At 38.7% G+C, this 20,724-nt stretch overlaps 1 protein-coding gene across 2 annotated transcripts in view; it reads right to left on the reverse strand.

Annotated features, from left to right (window-relative positions):
- Positions 1-1,268: 1,268 nt before the first annotated feature.
- Positions 1,269-20,724, reverse strand: part of rnf103 (ring finger protein 103) — a 32,437-nt gene continuing 12,981 nt past the window's right edge. Inside the window, exons 4-7 of one of the 2 annotated variants that reach the window (XM_088009270.1) lie at positions 18,057-18,479; positions 17,773-17,905; positions 11,292-11,378; positions 1,269-2,622 (exon numbers count right to left, since the gene is read on the reverse strand). In XM_088009270.1, the coding sequence (XP_087865396.1) occupies positions 1,627-2,622; positions 11,292-11,378; positions 17,773-17,905; positions 18,057-18,479 (1,639 nt within the window). In that variant the 3' untranslated portion in view covers positions 1,269-1,626. The remainder of the gene's footprint in view (positions 2,623-11,291; positions 11,379-17,772; positions 17,906-18,056; positions 18,480-20,724) is intronic. The other variant, XM_088009271.1, reaches the window with a different exon arrangement.

A 20,724-nucleotide genomic window follows, 5' to 3' on the forward strand; every position in this document is an offset into this window, starting at 1 on the left:
GGAGCATCTTGGAGCCGAAGAGCATTCGGTTCGTTGGAAATGAATAAACAAGAAATTCTTTGCAGATATCAGAAGCAGTCTTATAATTTATGAAGTTTTGCTATCTCCGCATTTCCATCATTGTCGAGCTCTTTCTAATTTGGGGCATTTACTGACAATTTTGTGCAGGAAACATAAAATTCTGCAGGCAACTGTTTGGACAGCACAAAGGGGCTTCCACGTCATTCTTAAGTCATTTATCTAAAATTGTAATTTTGACTAGTCATAATTGTGTTGAAGATATCTTAAATCGTAATTATGGATATTGTCCCGTCAAATGACAGATCCAGTGACGTCATTTGAGATATCTTGAAAGGAATTTTAACTAGTCAAAATGTAATTGAAGATATCTTGAATTATTATTCTTACTAGTCAGAATGTGAATACAGATATCTTAAATTACCATTCCGGATAGTCAAAATGTAGCTTTGTCTAGTCAAAATGCATTTTTAGATATCTGGAATGTAATTACGGATAGTCAGACGAAACTATTATGAGATGCTGGCTTTTCTTAGCATTGGATTTCAGTATTCAGCGGCAGCTTGATGGAGAAATGAATCGTTTTTGTCAAAGTAGGAGAGAATGGAAAGCTTCGGTTGGCCGCTTCGGAGCATCAGATGAATCATAATTAAATGTATTGAAGTTAAAAACGGATAGATTGATCATGCTCTTCTGTCAGAACATCAGCCACATTTTTTATTTTTTATTTAGCAAATGTTTTATCAGCACATTGGGGACATGTGATCCCTGCTCCATAATGTCTACCTTCAGCATGTCTCTGGACATCCTGAGGGCAGACACCGACTGCAGTCAGGAAGACGGACACTGATTAAACATCCTACAACTCGGAGGCTGCAGAAATAACCAGACTGATTTCTCATGATTCTTGTCAAGATAATGCTATTCTTTTGATGAGAGAATAGCATTATAACATGATCTAAAACTCAAAGTTGAGTTTACATATTGCTGTGGCTTTTAAATAAATCAAACAAAATCTCCAAGCAGTTCTAGGTTGGTCACTTTTTGGCCTTTCTAGATTAAAGTAAACTAAAAATGACTTTAAAATTGTAGTACATACAGAACTGAGATATTTGTGTTTATCACACCACTAGCTGTTCGTGTCCAATGTCCAATGGACAAGCTGGAAGGACCACCAGCCCTTCTACAAACCCACAAGTACTAAGTAGGCATGAAAGAAAAAAATGACTGCAGTCAATGCTATTGACAAATTTCATCTGGAAGATTATTCTTTATTTTGGCCAGAAGCAGATTTCCTTATAAATATACAGAACATACATTAAAATCTTAAACAGATAGACCAATATCTTTCCACTTTTCCTGTCTTTGTGATGCAGAATGGACCTTTTATACATAAAACACTGTCCCTGGGTCTTGCTTGTATCCACTATTATGATTGTTGCACTGTATAATACTAGGAATGAAACCAACAAATATTATGGATTGTTAGTGCATTTTCATTGCTTCACCAGTCTACCTTGAATCTGATTAATTGTGACTGTAAAACATGGTAATTGTCAAATAAGATTCAAAGAAGATGCAGAGTTTAATTATAACAATGAATCAGTTCTACATTGTGTTTTCAGTGCTTAGTGCAACTATGTTTTTCTTCTTGTAGCTGGGCCAGCGACATAGTGGGCACCAGTGCTTACCTCCTGCTAACCATACCACAATGCACTGCTGGTGGAAGGCATGGCCACAGGGCAGGCCCATGAGCAGTTCCTCATTCACAAAGTTCTCAAGACACACCACACACTCTGAGCAAGGAAGCATGTCATTGGGCCACCCAGACCAATTTACCTGATTAACAGAAACTCCTACAGGAATGATGCTACCATCCTCAAGAAATCTGTCAACTTTTTGGAAGCTTTTATTTCTGTAGCAACAGCAAGATGGGCTAAGAGAAACAGACTTTACAAACTGACTACTGCTGGTATCTTGGTCCCTGCACAAAATATTGAGCCTGTTGTCCTGATTGCACAAAGATCCCATTTGCCTTAAACTACTGTATGGAAGTCTGTTTAGGCTTGGAGGAGAGGAATCTGTCAGTTCTTGGCAGTTTATGTTTGATGGCAGTCTATCCTGTTCATCTTGATGTACACAAGATACAGACTGGCATTGCTGGAGAACAGTTTTAACCTTCCAGGTTGGAAGAGAGTTTAAGTAGTCTACATTTACTAGTGGGTGAAGCCAGAGATCTGGGAAAGCCAAACGCTCAAATAAAAAGCTGGGATCATCTTCCCACTCTGAAAGATCAGATGGGAACTGTTGCACTAATGTAATAGGGTGAAGCAGATAGGAGGTGTACCAGTCCCACAGACTGGCTAGCCACTCAAGGTTGGTTGTTGAGTTCTCTTGGTTCCTTGTACCACAATGGCGTTTCCTCTCAAAGTAGTCAATCAACAGGCCATGAGCCAGGTAGGTGGACAGAAAGAGAGCTGGATGGGATGAGTAAAAGGTCCAGTCAGCCCTAACTAAACTTGCAAATGTGGTGGTGTCTGCATAACGAATCAACTTCAGACTGTAACCATACAGTGTGTCCAGATAGGGGAGCTGAATGAGAGCCTGTGGGGAGATACAGAAACAACAGTTACCAGGAGAGTTTTTAAATGTACCTGTCTGTTTAGCCAAAATTACTGTATTTTCCGGACTATAAAGCGCACCTTACTATAAGCCGCATCTACAAAGTTTCTTTTTTAAAACTGGAAACGTACATATATAAGCTGCACCGGGCTATAAGCTGCTGATTTCTCCGCTGCTCTCGTTTTTTCAAAGGACGCAAATCTGCTGGATCTATTAAGGATGCAGCCCTGCGTCTCCAATGCTGAACCATGGATCTGTTTCACGCCAAGCTTATGTGCAGCGGCTTTATTTCCCTCCTGTACTGCCAGATCGATACTCCTCAACTTAAAAGCTGCGTCATATGAACTTCTTTGTGTGGTTTCCATGATGAGGACGTTTGGGTTTGAAAACATTTCTCCGTCGTGCCTGCTGCTAGGATGTGCTTGTTCTGAAAATCACCAGTTTCTTCCTTGATTTCCAATTTTGACTTCCAATGGTTCACTTCCTGCTAAAGCGCCCCCTGGTGGTTGAAGAAAAATCCACAGAAAAGCCACACTGGGCTATAAGCTACGGAGCCCTCCAGGGGGCATGGGGAATTTTTTTTCTTTTGCGTTCCCTCGCAATAATCTACGGATCAGTTCATGCGGTATAATTGATACTGTAAACCTTTTTTACGGTGGTCGCCGTACTTTCTGCTTTAATACAAGCTTATAAGGTTTTTTCATCCAATATTTCTGAGTTATTATCACAGGGTAATCAGTCATCTGATTGTGTCTCTATGTTCGTCTGAATGGTTTAAAGTGCTGCTTTCAGTGCCGTTAACCTTAACAGACATAAACATGCAGTAAATAAATCGATTTTCAATCAGTTTTTTGCACCAAAGCGTTAATAATAATAAACACGTTTTCACTGAGGCTCTATAAGAGCAATATGAATGAAATAAGTAATTATTGATATGACAGGAGCAGCGGCTTTGACACCTGGTGGTGGGCGTGTCGATGTGGGCGTGACGTCACAGGTATGAATGGGACACACACGCTGCTGGCTGTGTGTGTGTGTGTGTGTGTGTGTGAGGAAGCGGGTGAGCGTGGTGGTCAGTCCTTGCAAAGTTTGGAGAATGATAATAAAAATGAAATAAATCGATAATTGTGACAGAACAAAGAAGAGGTTAGGAGTTGACTGATACACGGACAGATGAGATTCCCCGAGTTAACCCAGTGCGGCCCTCTACCCAGGAGCGCAACTACATATTATTCAGGTGGATGCGAAAACATAAATCGGCGCCCCGCCCCCCCTCCCCCAAAGGAAGGTACGTAAGGGTGAAGGAGCGTAGAAAACATACGGTTGCTCTATCCGTATGAGCGACCGTATGTTTACCCGCCCCCCCAGAAAGGTAAAACTCGCTACATTTACATTTACATGTGCGTGAGGTGAAGGAGCGTAAAGGCGTGGTGAAGTGTATGGGAAAACATAATCGGTGCGTCGCCCCCTCCAGACGGGGTTTTGACGCCCCCTCTGGTGCAGCGCCCCTATGCGTTGCATGCGCTGCATACCCACTTTTTGCGCCACTGCCTCTACCACCATTAGTTTGCTGTGTTTTATAATAATAAAACGTGCTTATTATTATTAACTCTTTGATGCAAAAATCTGATTGAAAATCGATTTATTTACTGCATGTTTATGTCTGAAAGGCTCAGATGGAACGGCACAGAAAGCAGCCCTTTAAACCATTCAGACACGAACACAATAGAGACAATCAGATGACTAATTACCCTGTGATAATAACTCAATAGTCCATGGAAAAACCTTATAAGCTTGTATTAAAGCAGAAAGTACAGCGGCCACCGTAAAAAAGGCTTATAGTATCAATTATGCTGCATGAACTGATCAGTAGATTATTGCGAGGGAACACAAAAGAAAAAAAATTCCCCATGTCCCCTGGAGGGCTCCGTAATAAACCACATGGTTCAAAGCTTAGGAAAAAAGTAGCGGCTTATAGTCCGAAAAATACGGTACCCAAGTAGTCAGTCTGTAACTGAATTCACTTTATTAGGTGCAGTAAATGCAAGTCACTTTAGTGGGAATGTAGTTCATATTACCCACCATTAACCTGTGCTTATGTGCTGTGGAAATTAGAAGCAGCTTTATTGCATTTGCATATTTTTAACTTCCTAGTATTGTGTATAAAATATATTTTGGAACAGTGTTTTATTTTCCTATCAACTATATTTTACTATCTTTTGTTTTTCACCACATTGAATGTTTACTTTTCTCATCAACACGGAATAAACGGCCTCCTTATTCTCTGAAACCATGTCAACAATAAACTAAACAGTTTTCTGATTATGTGGCAATTTCACTTATCACTTCAATTTAAGGTTTATAACATTAAAATTTAATACAATTGCATATACCAAGATGTGTATTTCTGCTGCAAAAACTACAGACTTTTACTGGCCAAAATTTGTGGCAGAGCATTTTTCCTGAAATAAAAGCCTTCTGAACAAAAGTACTAAGTATAGTTCATTATTTAGCCTTTTGGTGGCTCTGGACTGAGGGTGCGCGGCATCACTTCAGGCAGGACGTGGTGATTGGGCATTAGTACTGCCCCTTTCAATCACTGTGAGAAAAAAAATATTCAACTGCCATAAATGTTTTTTCTTTAATGTAGGAGTGTTATTTTACTTGAAGTAATGTTTAATCATTAGTAACTTAAATGAAGAGTGAACTGGTTGTTAGTGTGGTTTGGCCTATTTTTAAAAGTAATTTCTAACTCTTTAGTTCCCCTTTATACCAAACTGGTTGGATCTGTCAGTATTTAATTTCCTTCTATCTTGTAACATAGGTCTGTTTTTTACCTTTAAACCAGTTGTATTAAATTGTAACTGAAGCTAAACCTTGGGTGATTTTGACCTCTTTTAAAGGGCCCTGTGATTTCACTTAACTGTTGTTTTGTTGTTTTTTTTTATTTTGGGTTGAATATTCCCAACTTTTTAAAAACCCATGGTACTGTGAGCTAATGCCTTACTTGGTCAAATATAAGTCCATTTCTCACAAGCTGATTAGTGAATATAAGCATTTTCTTTCTATAATATTGTGGGTGCACCCTAAAGAAGCATGGGAGGACCTTTTTGTGCAATAAAAATTGCATGGCTTGAGTAATAATCAGTTCCCTCATGATAATTTTTTAAATTAATGTTCTAGTTCAGTTGTCTTTCAAGCTTATTTCTGTTTCTGTTTTTAAAGCACAATATACTTTGAACAACAACAAAGTAAAAATAAAAATCTTTGCAAATATATATTTTTGTTCTGAACATATGTTACTCTATCTGGGACACATCAGAAAATCATGTTAGTTTCAGTCCATCTGGAAAGAATTCACAGTTCCTTTGCAAAAACTTAACTATTTATTGCAATAATAGTCAATCGTCTCCATCAGCATTCTACACATGGTAAGCAATTATTACAAAGCGACAATTTTAGACGTTTATAAAAATAGAAATCAAAACAAATCACATGTACATAGGTACTCACAGTCTTTGATATAACAAAATCTAAGCTTAGGGGCATCTGGTGTCAAATTAAAATCCTTCAGATGTTTCTAAAATGTCACAGAATCCACCTGTGGTAAATCTGATTGGTTAAATATGATATGATGTGAAACATTGGTCTATATAAAGTATTTCCAATTTTAGAGCAAGAACCAAACAAAATCAAAGAAATTGTCTTTAGAGAATCTCTATTTTGAGATTACCATCTCAAAATACAAAAGTTGGTGAAGGTTAAAAAAAAGACATTTAGTGGCACCAAATCTCCAAAAGAACTCTGGTGTCTTTTTTTAAAAAAATAAACAAACCACAACATTTCCAAGATCTGGTCACTGATCAAGCTAAGTAATAATGGAAGAAGGGTTGTGCACAGAAAGGTGATGAAGAAACCATTGCATAGTCCCAGGAAGGTTTCTCCTGTTCTGAAAATCTCTACAGTGTATGTGTGCTAAATTCAAAAGAGCCAGATGAAAGTTCTTGCTTATAGAAAATGAATAAGAACTTAAGAACGTCCTTTCTGGATTAATGAAAACATTCTTGGCAAAAGCTTTTTGCAGAACTCCAATTTTCCCCTGTACCATTTTGGGTAGAAGGACTACCCAAAATGTTAACATTTGTTGATAGGACATTTCAGTCTATCTGAATTTTGCAGATACGCAGTGTAGACAATCTCATAACAGGACTTTTCCAGGGTGCTGAAACTAAAATAAAACTTTCTAGCTGGATTGCAAAACGTCATGTAAGGGGGAAATGGCAACTGATCATGACCTGGCTAAAACCGTCCCCACAGTGAAGAATGTCAAGGGAAGAATCTTGCTGTTGGAATGTTTTTCTGTAGAAGGAACCAGGCAACTAGTCAACATAGAGGCTAGGCAGTAATCAAACAATGACGTTCGGTCAGGGGAGGCAAGTGAGGCAGGGCCTCACCTGTCATAATGGAAAAATATGATAAAGTCATTTATATTGCTATTTTCACCCTGTGGTTTGTACGTAAAGTATTTATTTTTTATTTAGCCTAACCAATTTTGATCATTTTTTTCTCCAAAATTGCTGAATTTTCGCATTTCCCCATTCAAATGCTTGGAAGTGCACCTGGTGAGGCAGTAGCGAGCTGAGCCTCACCTGGGATTGCGCAGGGCGGCGGGCCCACCGAGTCCGGTTGATGCTCGTGGGAGATGCTAGCTATGCTGAGCGGGAATCGGATGATTCCACCAGCAGAGAGGACGAGAGCGACGAGGATGACAGCAGGACCAGCAGCGGTTCGGATGTTGCTTCCCAGTTGGGAAGGACCGCGATGGAAGAGAGGCGGCTGAGTGGATATTCAGTCAACCCCAGGCTCCGTATATCTGACTCAACCCCGCTCCTACCTGTGGGCTCGCGCCTCCTCGAGCTACCTAGCTTGATCGAGGAGGCGACTAGTGCTAAGGTGCTTCCCACCCCCCAACCTCCTCCGCCACATTTGAATGATCTGGCGGGACGGTTTGACTCTGCCCTGAGTCGCCGTCCGGACCCCATCTGGCCTCAGTTTTCCGCCGTAATGACTTACATAACTGAGGCAGGGGCTGAGTCCGCGAAGCTGAGGGTGCCTGTCTCCGTGAACCCCTCCAACAGGGTGGAGGGGTTCATGGAGCAGAGTTTTCCCTCTGGATCCGGGCCTCGCTGACGTGTTTGGGGCCAGGACGTCAGGATTAGTCCAGCGGCCTGTAGCTTAATTTGAGCAGCCACACGTACCTCAGAAAAACCTGTCCCATAAAGCTCGAGCAACCAAACAGTTTCTGTGGCGCTTATTAAAAACTCAATCACAAAATTGAAGAGCTACTAAAGCCACATAAATTGAACTTGCCATCTTCCGCTCTGTATCCAGAGGAGAGATGCGTAGTGCAGCAGATTTAACTCATCATGCAGGGCTGGTCCTAGGTTGTATGAGGCCTTGAGCAGAATTTGATTTAGGGGCCCCTGTTCTTGCTAAGCACATTAGCACCACTAATGTACTTAGCGCGTTGACACCATTGTTTGACATTTTTGCTCAAGTTATATTTACAAAACTGTCAGGTTTCCATGCATTTCCAGGCATGGAAATGCATGGAAACAGCATTTCAACATGGACTTAGTAAATTCTGGGAGAAGGGGGTAGTTTAATTGGCAATGAGTGATAATTGTGGTGATAACAGAGCTCAAACTCAAAGACTAAACTCACAGCATCAGGTTGCAGCTGTGATAACAAAACAATTTAACTATGAATATTGTTCTTTGAACTTTTATAAAGTGAACTTGCCAGCTCCTTAAAATATTACATTTAAATGTTAAACAATTTCAAATCTTTTAATTTATGTATGCTGAAACCATTAAATCAAACTTAGAAACATTGGCATTCTCGATAAACAAATGTTACGTTTATATATCTATGGTCTGTGGTAAAATGTTAGCATTTATGGGCCCCTGAAGGCCAGCGGGGCCTTGTGGAGCTGCTGGCTTAATTTGAATTAAAGAGAAGTGCAAATATTAATTTTAATGGTATATTTTTATTTGTTGTTTCTTTTAAGACTCTATAGTTGTGGGTTTAAATAGTATTTTACTGGCGAGGTCTTCCCGTAACATATAATTAACCACTAATATTTTTACATTTCCTGTCAACTTAACATCTTTTAATACAAAAACACGGTGGACCACCGGTGGATGGCCTCAGCACCCCACCCACCGGGCTTAGCAAGTTTTCTGGGGAAAATCCTGAGGATGGAAAGAAAAGTCAAAATAGGGAAGTTTGTGTTAGTATGAAAAGTTCTATTTAAAACCATAAAAATTTCAGACAATTTTTCTTTTAGAGATTTGAATGTCCATATATTTTTGCTCATAGTTGCATGAGAAGCTCTTCTCTCTCATTGCAAAAAAAAGACAGTTATGAATCACTTGAATTATTTTTCTGTTTTTTATACATCAGTTAATCAAGTTTATTTGTGTAGCACATTAAACACAAGGCAGTTCAAAGTGCTTCATCATAAAAACACAAAAATACAAAGTCATAGAACGCACAAACAACTGAAACATTACATCTTGTCTTGTGGCATTATTGCACATCAGAATGTTTATCAATGTTTCATTTGTAATGTTTCAAAAGCAGCTCTAAATAGGTGTGTTTTAAGTCTGAATTTAAAGGAACTCAGTGTTTCAGCTGTTTTGCAGTTTTCAGGAACTTTGTTCCAGATTTGTGGTGCATAGAAGCTGAATGCTGCTTCTCCATGTTTGGTTCTGGTTCTGGAGATGCAGAGCCAGAAGACCTGAGGGGTCTGGAAGGTTGATACAACAGCAGACCTTTAATGTATTGTGGTGCTAAGCTTTTCAGTGATTTATAAACTAACAGTGTTTTATACATAATTATTTTTGGATGCTCATATTGCTTCAGTCACAATCTTACCTCTCCTATTTGGCCATGCTTTGATTGATCATAGCCTCAGCAGTGCTTTATGTTTTCCAGTGCATTTCTGGATGCCTACATTTTATCCAAAACTGACTGACTGTAGACTTCTCATATAGTGCACATAGTTTATCGCTGAGCTACCTTTTTGAATATTTTTCTGATTTACTCTAACTGTCCCTGAATACATGCCATTTTCTACCGTCACTGCCTGCTGGTCCAAGAGGAAATTGAACGCTGCAAGTCAATGACTGGATGCAATCTGCTGGGTTTCCTTAGAAATAAACATTTTAAACTACTTCGAATAAGTAACTGAGCTTACTACACTGCTTGATAAGTAGGATCAAGTCTCGCTACGCTGAATATAAAAAGAGAGAGAAAATAGAAAGCTAAAAGTGCCAAACAGCAATTTGGTGAAGGAGGAGTTCAGTTATCATGTGGATGCAAATAAAGTATTGAAATCGCCCTTTAATGAAGTTTCACAAATCACAAACTTGGTTTTAAATATTCTGCTATTAGATCAGAATAATCTAGCCCAGGTTTGAGAAGTCTAGGTGTTATAGTTTTTTAACTACAGTAAATGAAAGATACTGAAGCTGGTGAAAAAAAAGGTGGATTTGCCCTGTTTGCCCTTCCCGAATTGGAAGCTGCAATTGGAAACCAATTTTGGCTTTGTGACTCTTTGCATAATATCGTCATCTGGGACACCTCTAGACCATAGAAAGCATTGTAAATTGTCCTCTATGTCTGTTGTTTAGACTCTACCACCACTACTGGCATTGCAGAAACTGCATAACAACCTTTTCACTCAACAAAGAAATGCATGATTTTTTAAAAGGTTTCCCGGGATTGCAAGAAAATAAGTTGGGATTTTCTTCCCCTCCTTGTCTCCTTACAGGCTCTGTACAAGAGCAATTTGGCTGCAGACGGCTTTAAAAATTGAAAAAGCTCAGAGGGGTTAACTCAACAAAATCTTTTGATGTTATAATTCTAGATCTCTCAGAGGTGCTAAGGCGGAGATATCAAGGCAAAAGGTAGTTTAGGTTAGCAGCTGCTAGAGCAACAGAGGAAGTTTTGGTTGCCTGGATTTTATGGGGTGGGTTTTTCACATTTAAAATGTTTAAAATGTCTTTGTTGTGACAACTCGACATTAAATAAGAATCATTTGTCATAAACAGATATTAATTATCAAACATTATCAAACATTAAAAGGTTTTTATGTATCTTTGTGTATTATTACATTTCCCTGTCATTTCTTGTTGGCCCTAACTGAGTCATTATAATTGTGACATTAATATTTTCCCTTTCACAGTGGACTAGTTATAGTTGTCATTAAGTGTTATTCACAGTCAAAAGCTTTAACAACAGTCATTAATATTTCCCCTTACCTCAAGTGGCACAAGTAGATGCAATAATAAATACATCAATATGCTTTATTACACTGTCAAATGCTTTAAAAAAACAGTCATTATTAATATTAAAATCTTACCTGAAGTAAAGTGGAACACACTGGACTATTATAATTAGCAGGATAGTTTTGGAACAAACCCTGTGTACTTTGGAATAAAACTTTGTGAACAGGGGGATGAGTAGTTTTGCAAGCCAGTATATTTACTTACTTATTTTTTAGTTTAGTGTTTCAACCCATTAATTGATTAACATAATATTGAATAGAAGGCAGCTGTAAAAATACGATTCAGATGGTTTCCTACCAAAACAGGAAGCCAAGACACCAGCAATATGGAGTTGTAGGTTCCAAGTGTTCTGATCAGAACAACAAATCGCTTGACTGTTGCTCCCTGTGAATGAAAATAAATAGGAATGATAAATAAAAATTAATGGCAGGAAGAAAAAAAGGTAACATTCTATTTTATGAATATATGAATATAGTTTCAGGAAAACAAGGTGACCTTGTATAAAGAACAATAGCTTTGCGTGAACTCACTACGTAGAATAATATTTCTTTCAAATATAGGTAAACCCCACATAAGCTTTTTGTGCAGATAAGCTATATAAATTTGGCCTTAAGGGTGCTATCTCTTGTTACTGAGCAAATTGTGACATTTCCATGTAAACTTGTTTATTTTGCATTATTTGGCCTAAAATTGTCTTAATCCTGCCCTCTTTGGGTTAAAGGAAGGCTGCTGCAGTTGAATTTTTGTGTTGACTAAAAACTGTACAGCTTGGTCGATGTCTACATCACACCCCTGCATTTGGGTGTAAAACCATCTCACTCAAACACGCAAGTTCAGTCAGGAGTTGGAATTGTGTGCATTGACTGAGTTGCTAAGTTGGAAACCATGTCTTGTCCTTGTCCTGACCGCCCCCCTTTAACCACCTCCACTTATTCCCACACTTGGCCATACTCATCAAGCAGGCTTGTGCTTTTACATTGGGTTTAGTTCCATTTTAAGTATTAAATCATTTTAATATACTATCATTTTTACAGTAAGCTTCAATTGTTTTTTTTGTTTTTTTTTCACAACCCGAAGGCAATGGCCTAAGCAGAGCGGCCCAAACTTTTGTAGAGGAGCCACTTGGGTCAGCTACTCCAGGAGAATCCTAAAGCAGACCCAGGCCAGCCAAGACGAGCGTGTTTATTTGGATCACCTCAACAATGATGCATCCAGGTGGCATCCTCGAGCCTTGAGCCAGTTCAGGTGGCCCAAGTCACCTGAACTGGCTCCTCTCAAAGTGAAGGAGCAGCAGACCTCCCAGTTAAAAGAACTTCTCACTCTCTCTCTCTAACGCAGTGGTCCCCAACCCCCGGTCCGTGGACCGGTACGGGTCCATGGACCAATTGGTACCAGGCCACGCAAGAAATAATTAAATATTTCCGTTTTATGTATTATTTGAGTCTGGATGATCTTTTATTTTGAAAATCCTTTAACCGGATTCTCTCGGCTACTTGCGCGCCAACACTGAGCGCACAAGCAGCAAAATGAGTAAGAAACAGATCAGATGTCTTTGGAAAGTTTCTTTGCAAAGGGGAAAAGCCCCAGAGAAGAGACAGGAGGATGGATTTATCCTGGACCAGTAGGTGAGTCAAACATTACAAGCCGCTCTGTGTAACATGCGGCAACCGGCTGCTAATGAGGCAATGAAGCTTCAAACTGCTTCACCTCGTAGAGACCAAGCAGGCTGTGGATATAAGCAACACTTTGGGTGTCATTGTCTCCATCACTCCCAGATGGGACCGTCTTGTTGCAGAGAAACAAGCTCAGGGCTCCAGTTAGTCGTTATCATGAGTTAAAATTTTCACGAAAGTAAAATGTTAGATTTTGTGGCGCATCTGTATCTTATTTTGAAGGGATATGTAAACGTTACCATGGCGACCAGAGTCAGAGAGCGTTTGGGCAGTGGTCGAGAGGAGATGAGTAGAGCTTGTGAGTCTTAAGTCTGGTTTAGACGGCAAGATTTAAGGATTGTCGGCCGATTCTCCAAACCTCTGTGACCACAGAGCTGATAAAAGTACAACAGGTTCGATCGGTTCGTGTTCAGCCACAAGGCAGGAGCAACAAACCACACGAACCGATTCCAGTCACGAACATCCCGATTCCAGAAGAAAATCCACAAAACCCCCAACATAGCATACGGGAATTTAGAAGAACCAAACACGGATGACGATGTAGAAGCAATAGTGACAGTTTGTGGAGACATTTTAAGAGATAAAAGAAACAAAAAGAAAAGGCGGTGATAAAAGACGACGGGAGCAGCCGCTCTATTTGCTGCACTATGATTTGGAGGTGAATATGTTTTTTCATAGTTAACATTTTTAACTGAATAAACATAAACATATATAATAATGACCTTTACATATAATAATAAACATTTCCATATATCATCTCCGATATCCACCGGACTCTCAGTTGCGCGATATGTCAGCTGTTTGGGATTCCCCTCTGTTCTTACGTCACCGCGCTTTCTGATTGGCTACCTGTCACATTCAACAGGTTGTATTCTCGTTCCCAGTCAGGAAAAAACCCACAGGCTGTGATAAAAGGGCCAAGACAACCCAAATTGGGTATATTAAGGATTTAGCGGGAACATCAACATGCAGAAGCCTTATCTGACGTCGCCCCCGCTCCCCAGGCTGTACCAAAATTTCCAAGTCTTGACCGGGGAGCGGTAATAAAAAGGTTGGGGACCACTGACCTAATACATATGAGGTATGTGTCTTATTAACTTTACATTTTCTTTGAGAAAATAACATTGACTATGTTCTCTTTCTCTGTAATGTTAGCTATAAGCAATTCAAGCCAATCCTACCTTGCTGTAAGTTAATGTTAGCTAAAGTTATTAAACACAATTACTGTAACATTAGCCCTTAATATGAAATATATTTTAAAGACAGGTAAATAGGTTTTTTCCCTCAATTTTAATCTAGCAATTAAAAGCTAATATATTAGTCAAAGTTATCCTTTATGTGCATTATTTAGCGACTTGGCTGATGTGACACAGAGTTTGTGTTCTTTGCTTTGGCAAGTTTAGCCACATGAAGACCCAGGCTAGCCTAAGGACACATGGTGGGGAGGACAAAGTTGGCTAATGAAGACATGCTACGAGTGTGGAGGATGATCATAAGGACCAGCCACCAGAGGAAGAAGTTCATATTTGACCAAAGAGAAAGAAGCAGATGAAATATTCCCCAAGAAAATTAGGTAAGTCGTTTTTGTGTTAATATTTTCACCATGTGAAGTGGGGTGGGACAGCCAGGTAAGAGGGGAATGGGGAGCAGGAATCAACATTCACCAGCTGAGTTAAGTTACGTTTTAGACAACGAAAACTGATGTTAAATCTATTTATTTATTAATAAGCTTCTTGCAAACAACCCTAAGTTAGAGTATCTGGTTAGAAATAATTTAGAATGCTCATTAAGTAAAAAGATGCATTCATGTGCCTAAAACTATATGTTAAATGATGCATTCGAATAACAGTGACAGTCTGTCTGAACTTCTGCCAGACAAATATTTGATCAGAATAATTTTGTTCAGCTCCAGTTATCATTCCACTTGTATTAAGAAATAATTGTATTGCACTTTATAACAACCAGTCATGTTAACTAGGCATTTGTCTGCCAGTCTACCATTCTGACAGTGAGCAGCAAGGGACATTTTTGAAATGGTATTTAAATAAATGCTGGAATATGATGACATTGTTTTTTGTTTTTGTTCTTTTTTTAAGTGACCACAATGAATTGAGTCATCACCGACTATGAGAATGTCCAGAAGAGATTCACCAAGTTTGAATTCATGAAAAGGCTTTCACCATGATTAACTATTGCAAGAACAGCTGAAATTTCTGAGCATTTCTGGACACCTTCAAAGAGCTGCTTCCAGGAAATGAAGACAAGAAGAAGATCTCCTGTTTTCAGAGCATTACAGGAAGACTATTACGAAGGAGATGGCTGACATAAAGCAAAAAATGTTACTGTTGAAAGAACCTATTTTCTTAAGTTAAAGAATAAGTAATTCTGTTTTAGTTTTTCAATCAGCATTTCAGAGTAACAATATACTGACCAGACGTTAAACCCTCTGTTATCTTAGAACAAGTTATCTTTTGTTTTATTCCAATGTACAAAGGGTTTGTTCTGCAGTTATGATGGTAGTTATAAGTAGTCCAGTGTGTTTCACTACATTTGAGGTAAGACTTAATATCAGTAACTCTGTTAGCATAGCATTTGACACTGTAATAAAACTAAATGACATCTTTGTAATTGTTGCTACTAGTTTCAATTCACTTGAGGTAAAAGAAATTGTTCTTGACTGTTATAAAATCATTTGACAGTGTAATAAAGCTTAATTAAATCTTTGTTGGTCCTACTTGTTTCGCTTTATTTCAGGTAGTGGGAATATTAATCGCTGTTTTGTTAAAGCTTTTGTTAGTGTGATAACAATTAAATCATTATGACTCCTATATGACATATTTATGACATATGATTCTTGGTTAATTACAAGCTGTCATAACGAAGACATTTTAAATGTAAACTTTGTATTAAAAGTGTCATGATTTACCGAATGACGCTTTGACAACAGTCATAAATACTCATGAAGACTTACTGATGTTCATGACAGTGTCATGTTAGTCTTATTCACACCCCTTTGAATAAAGTGTTACCAAAACGCAACAGATATGAAATGGGAGAGCTACTAAAGCCACATTAGCAGCATTAAATTAAATCTCCCGTGTGTTGCGCAGTGGATCTAACTCATCATGCAGGGCCGGTCCAAGGCTGCATGAGGCCTGGAGCAGAATCTGACTCAGGAGCCCCTCTTCCTGCTAAAATCATCAGCACCACTAACAGCTTCTGTGTTGGATTTAATCTGAGAGAGGGGAAGTAATTTAACTGGACAACCTAAAACCAATACGTTATAATTGCAGTTCACTAATTTGTATCTGTGAATAAACAGAGCTCAAACTAAAAGATTAAACTCACAGCATCAGATTGTAGCTATGGGAACAAAACAATCTATGAATATTGTTCTTTGAACTTTTACAAAGTAAACTTGCCAGCTCCTTAAAATCTAACATTTAGATGTTAAACAATTTAAAATCTTTTAATTTACATGTGCTGAAACCATTGAATCAAATTTAGCAGCATTGAACATCTAAATCAGGGGTGTCAAACTCCAGTCCTCGAGGGCCGGTGTCCTGCAGTTTTTAGATGTACCACAGGTACAAAACACTGGAATGAAATGGCTTAATTACCTCCTCCTTGTGTAGATCAGTTCACCAGAGTCCTGCTAATGACCTAATTATTCTATTCAGGTGTGGTGCAGCAGAGGCACATCTAAAAGTTGCAGGACACCGGGCCTCGAGGACTGGAGTTTGACACCTGTGATCTAAATTAACAAATGTTACATTTACACATATGTGGTCTGTGTTTAAATATTAGCATTTATGGGCCCCTGAAGGCCTGGGGCCTTATGGAGGTGCTGACATAATTTTGATTAAACAGAAGTGCAAATAATTGATATTCATTTTAATTGTATTTTTTGATTTGTTGTTTTTAAGACTAGCTGTGGGTTTAGACAGGTTTCACTGGCAATGTTTTCTCGTAACATATAATTACTCAGTAATATTTTTACTTTTCCTGTCTGCTTAACATATTTTAATACAAAAACACGGTGGACCGCCTCGGCACCCCGATCACCGAGCTTAGCAAGTTTTCTGGGGGAAACCCTGCATTATTATGTGATCAGACCATAGCACGTGCAGCTGTATGTACTGTGCATGCCTTGAGATTTTTCTCTAAAAAAAGAAAAGAATAGATTTTGGATTTTTTTTTATTATCTAACCCTCTTTACTAGCAACAAAATTATGGAGGAAAAAAAGATCTTTTGTATTAAAAAATCTTGTAGCCCACATCTGTGTGAGTCTGTGGGGGTGGACACATGTCCATCCTAAGCCTAAATGTTATTGGTCAGTTTACTTGTATTTATTTGGCTGCTTGACTCTTCTTCTGTAAGCTAAAAATGAATGATGAGTTTGAACCCTTCCGGTCGTTTGGATCTCGCCTGAGCTCTTTACCGTGTGTGCGGTTCTGGCGGGGTCGCCGGTTTATGAGCTTTTTTGAGTTTTCACATACTGAAGAGCTGATGGGTCACCCGTTTGGACAACCATGACATCTACTATGCTCTTCCTGAGCGTCATGTTAAGATTGCAGGAAGGTTAAACAGTTAAATCTAATCAAAAATCTAGCCATCTTAGACACACCACCTGAACCTGGGAATCCCCATCCTCTTCTTCCCATGGATCACAGGGGTAGGCTTTGCTTTCATGTCTTCATTATTCAGCGTAATTTGTAAAAAAAAATTACTCTCAGTGGGTCATGCGCATTACGCAAGAGCACGACTACATCTCCATCGCGCATCGTGTGTGTCGTACAAAACCCACACAAATACAGGCCACATGCATCAATAGGAATGTATGTGTAATTGAATTGAAACTATCTTTTTTTGTGAAGTGCCTTGAGACGACACCTGCTATTATCTGGACTACATTGAATTTCATTTTTGTGTTTTAGCACTTTTAGAGAACATTTTAACTGGATTATGCAGTGAATAAGAACTGGTTCTTGTTTACAACATAGCCTGGTAAAATAAACATTTTTAAACCAGCTTAAAAGAGAACCACACAACTTCAGGATTTGCTCTTTGCCCCAAAGTGTCTGATTAAAACATAATAAGTGACCTGTGTAATGAAGAAGTCCATCCAGGCCAGCAAATTTATGAGTACCAGGCTGAGGACAAACAGGTCATTGACTTCAGGCTGGACCGAACGCAGGAATGTATCCATGGCAGCAAGAGACAGAAACTCCCCAGTGCTTCAGGAAGACAGAAGAAAAAAAAAAGTTTAAAAGAAGTATAATTCTAACATTAAAGAAAGAAACATAGAAAAAGTAGCATGAAAGACAAAAGACAATTTACAGTTGTCTCTAACAAATTATAGTACATTTTGTCCATGCTCACTGTTACCTGTTACCATAGTGATAGATACCCTCTGGCATCTTAAGTATGTAAGAAGGGCTCTGTGTCACACCAATATCTAAGAGGGTGCTCCGGTTGTCCCAGTGACGTACATCCACAAAAATAAACTCGATTCTGCCAGTGAACTTAACAGACAGTGAGGAGAAGAAGGCAGGAGGTTGGGACAGATGGGTGAACAGAAACATCTTGATTGGATGAGCTGGATCAGAGTGCCACTCCTCAAGTAGTTGTGCAGACTGATGTACAGTTTTGATTCGACGAGCCAGGTGGGAGGTCATCCACCGAAAGATGTGTTCAGTTTCAATGTACTGTCCAACATATTCTTTTAGCATCACTTTACCCTTTGAAGCTGAAGTTTGAGGAGCAGACATGATGACCATTGAGCGTTGCCAACCACGTTTGATACATGACCTAGTGGAAAGAAGACAACCAAGATGTCAAATACATTTTTACAGAGATCCATTTTACTGACAGTGAATGCGTTTTGGAAATGAACATAATCAGAATCACTTTTATTGCCACTGCCAGTAAACAAGTTCGCAGGTTAGGAAATTGTTTTTATGTAAAAAATAAATAATGAAAAAAAATATGAAAAACAAAAATATGTATGCATGTGCTGAGTAGCAGGTTGATCAAGTGACTGTGTTATGCCAGAATCAAATATCGACTGTTCGACTGTCTAATAGCTAAGGGAAAGAAACTGTTCTAGTGGCAGGAAGTTCTGGTCCGGATGAACTGTAGTCTTCTGCCATAGGGGAGTTTAAACAGGCTGTGTTTAAGGATCAAGTTTTTGAAGCAACAAGTTTAGGAAGAAACAAGCAACAGCATTTTCCTTCAAAGTAAGCAGGCTGACTCCTAAGTGTTACTGTATGCACGTGCAGACAGTGAAGATGAAGTCCATCTGTTGCACAGCTGCTTTGTGTTTTCTTTGTATCTAGCCTTGCTTTAAATCTGACTGTGCCACCTCTTGTGCCATAACCCTAAATTTAAAAAAATAATTTTGTGTCGGCTGTATTGAATACTTACCGAATAAACAAGAACAATGTTATTGAACTTAAATATTTATAACATATAACTATATAATAGTAATCTATTAGGTTGCTGAATACAAAAAGGTACAAAGAATTAAAATGTAAAACTCCTTCCTCCATGTTCCCTCGTGAACAAAGAAATATAAAACTATAAAGACACTATAACATTTAGGTTAAAGATTTTAGGCTCTGCTGTCAGGGCAGTCTACAATCAGTGTTGAGAGTGATTGTAGATGCACTAACTTCGTGCTGTTAGTCATGCTTTCAGCTCAGCTCTCTTCTTGTTGTAGTGCCCCTCTATACGGGCAGCTGGTTGTTTCAAAGGACTTGGCTCCAGGAAATGCATTCATTTGTGAAAACCCTCACCATCCACATTGCTTATTGGTACCTTGTCTTTTTCAATCATGTTACAAGTTTTTTGCATAATGCCCTCTGCTTTCCAGGAATTACACTCACCTGTATAGCTTAGTAGTAATTCCTGTTAGCCCTGCTCTGATAAGCAGCAAAGATAAATCACCAGTATTAAGGTGAAATTTAAGGACATTGTTAAGTATTTATATTTCAGAACAGAACTGCATAAAGTGCATTTTGCATTGCATACTGGACTCTGGACCCTATTCTGGTATGCCTCCATTAAGATTATTTGTCTCATCAACTGGCTCTGCTTAAGGATGGCCAGTGTCGCCCTCTTCTGGATGGCAGCTGTATTACAATGCTACATCCATCTGTACATGCAAGCTGTGAGATGTTATACATATGTACAGACAGATACCCACATACATATTTACACACATACATAGTATACAGAAACAGTGTGGTGAGTTCAACCTCTCTACACTCTTAGAAATGGCTGTAAATTTACAGCGAAATTCCAGCAGTAACATACTGTTATTCCAAAATACGGTAGGATATTGTCAATTTGATGTCTTCTTCTGTTGTCACAATCAAGACTGATGACTGGCAGTAAACTACCATAAAATAATTGTACAATATAGTTTTTTTCCAAGGCAAGACATTTTACTTGTATTTGCATCTTAGAGGACCAGCATTTAAAGACAATATTAAACGGAAAGAAAAAAATACATTCCATAATAAATCTTTCAGGGAATGAATCGAAATCTATAGAGCATAATCAAAGTGTTAGATTACCAGTGTTGGTGTTGTATGTTAAAAATACAATGTTACTTGTTTAGTCAAATTCAAAGATAGGTTTGTCAGTTTCCCTAAAGAAATGGTGTTTCATAAAGAGTTGCTCCCACAATCGCAACGTATCTGTGACGTCACGTGTTTGCTGGGAGACAGCAGTATGGCGTCTTGTCTGGAGCTTATCAAGGTAAGTTCCCCAAAGCTATTAAAACTTGCCCTTTTTGTTCTGGTGATGTATTGTCTCAATGTTTATAACTCCCTAGCGGACATTATACCACAATATATGCTGTGTTTGTACTGTTATATATTCTGTATCTCAATAAAGATCTATTAAAAACAACAAAACAAAACAAGATAAGTTCCATGTTAAGATCATCATGTTTTTGATTTTGATTATTTTTTTATGATTTATAACTTTCTGTTTGCGCAAGAGTATCAACTTATGCTTAACATAAGTTTATTTGTTTGAATATCGCGGT

Source organism: Poecilia mexicana, unplaced genomic scaffold (genome assembly GCF_051168715.1).
Source record: "Poecilia mexicana isolate PSO_F unplaced genomic scaffold, ASM5116871v1 scaffold_10, whole genome shotgun sequence".
In the NCBI taxonomy this organism is placed as follows: Eukaryota; Metazoa; Chordata; class Actinopteri; order Cyprinodontiformes; family Poeciliidae; genus Poecilia; species Poecilia mexicana.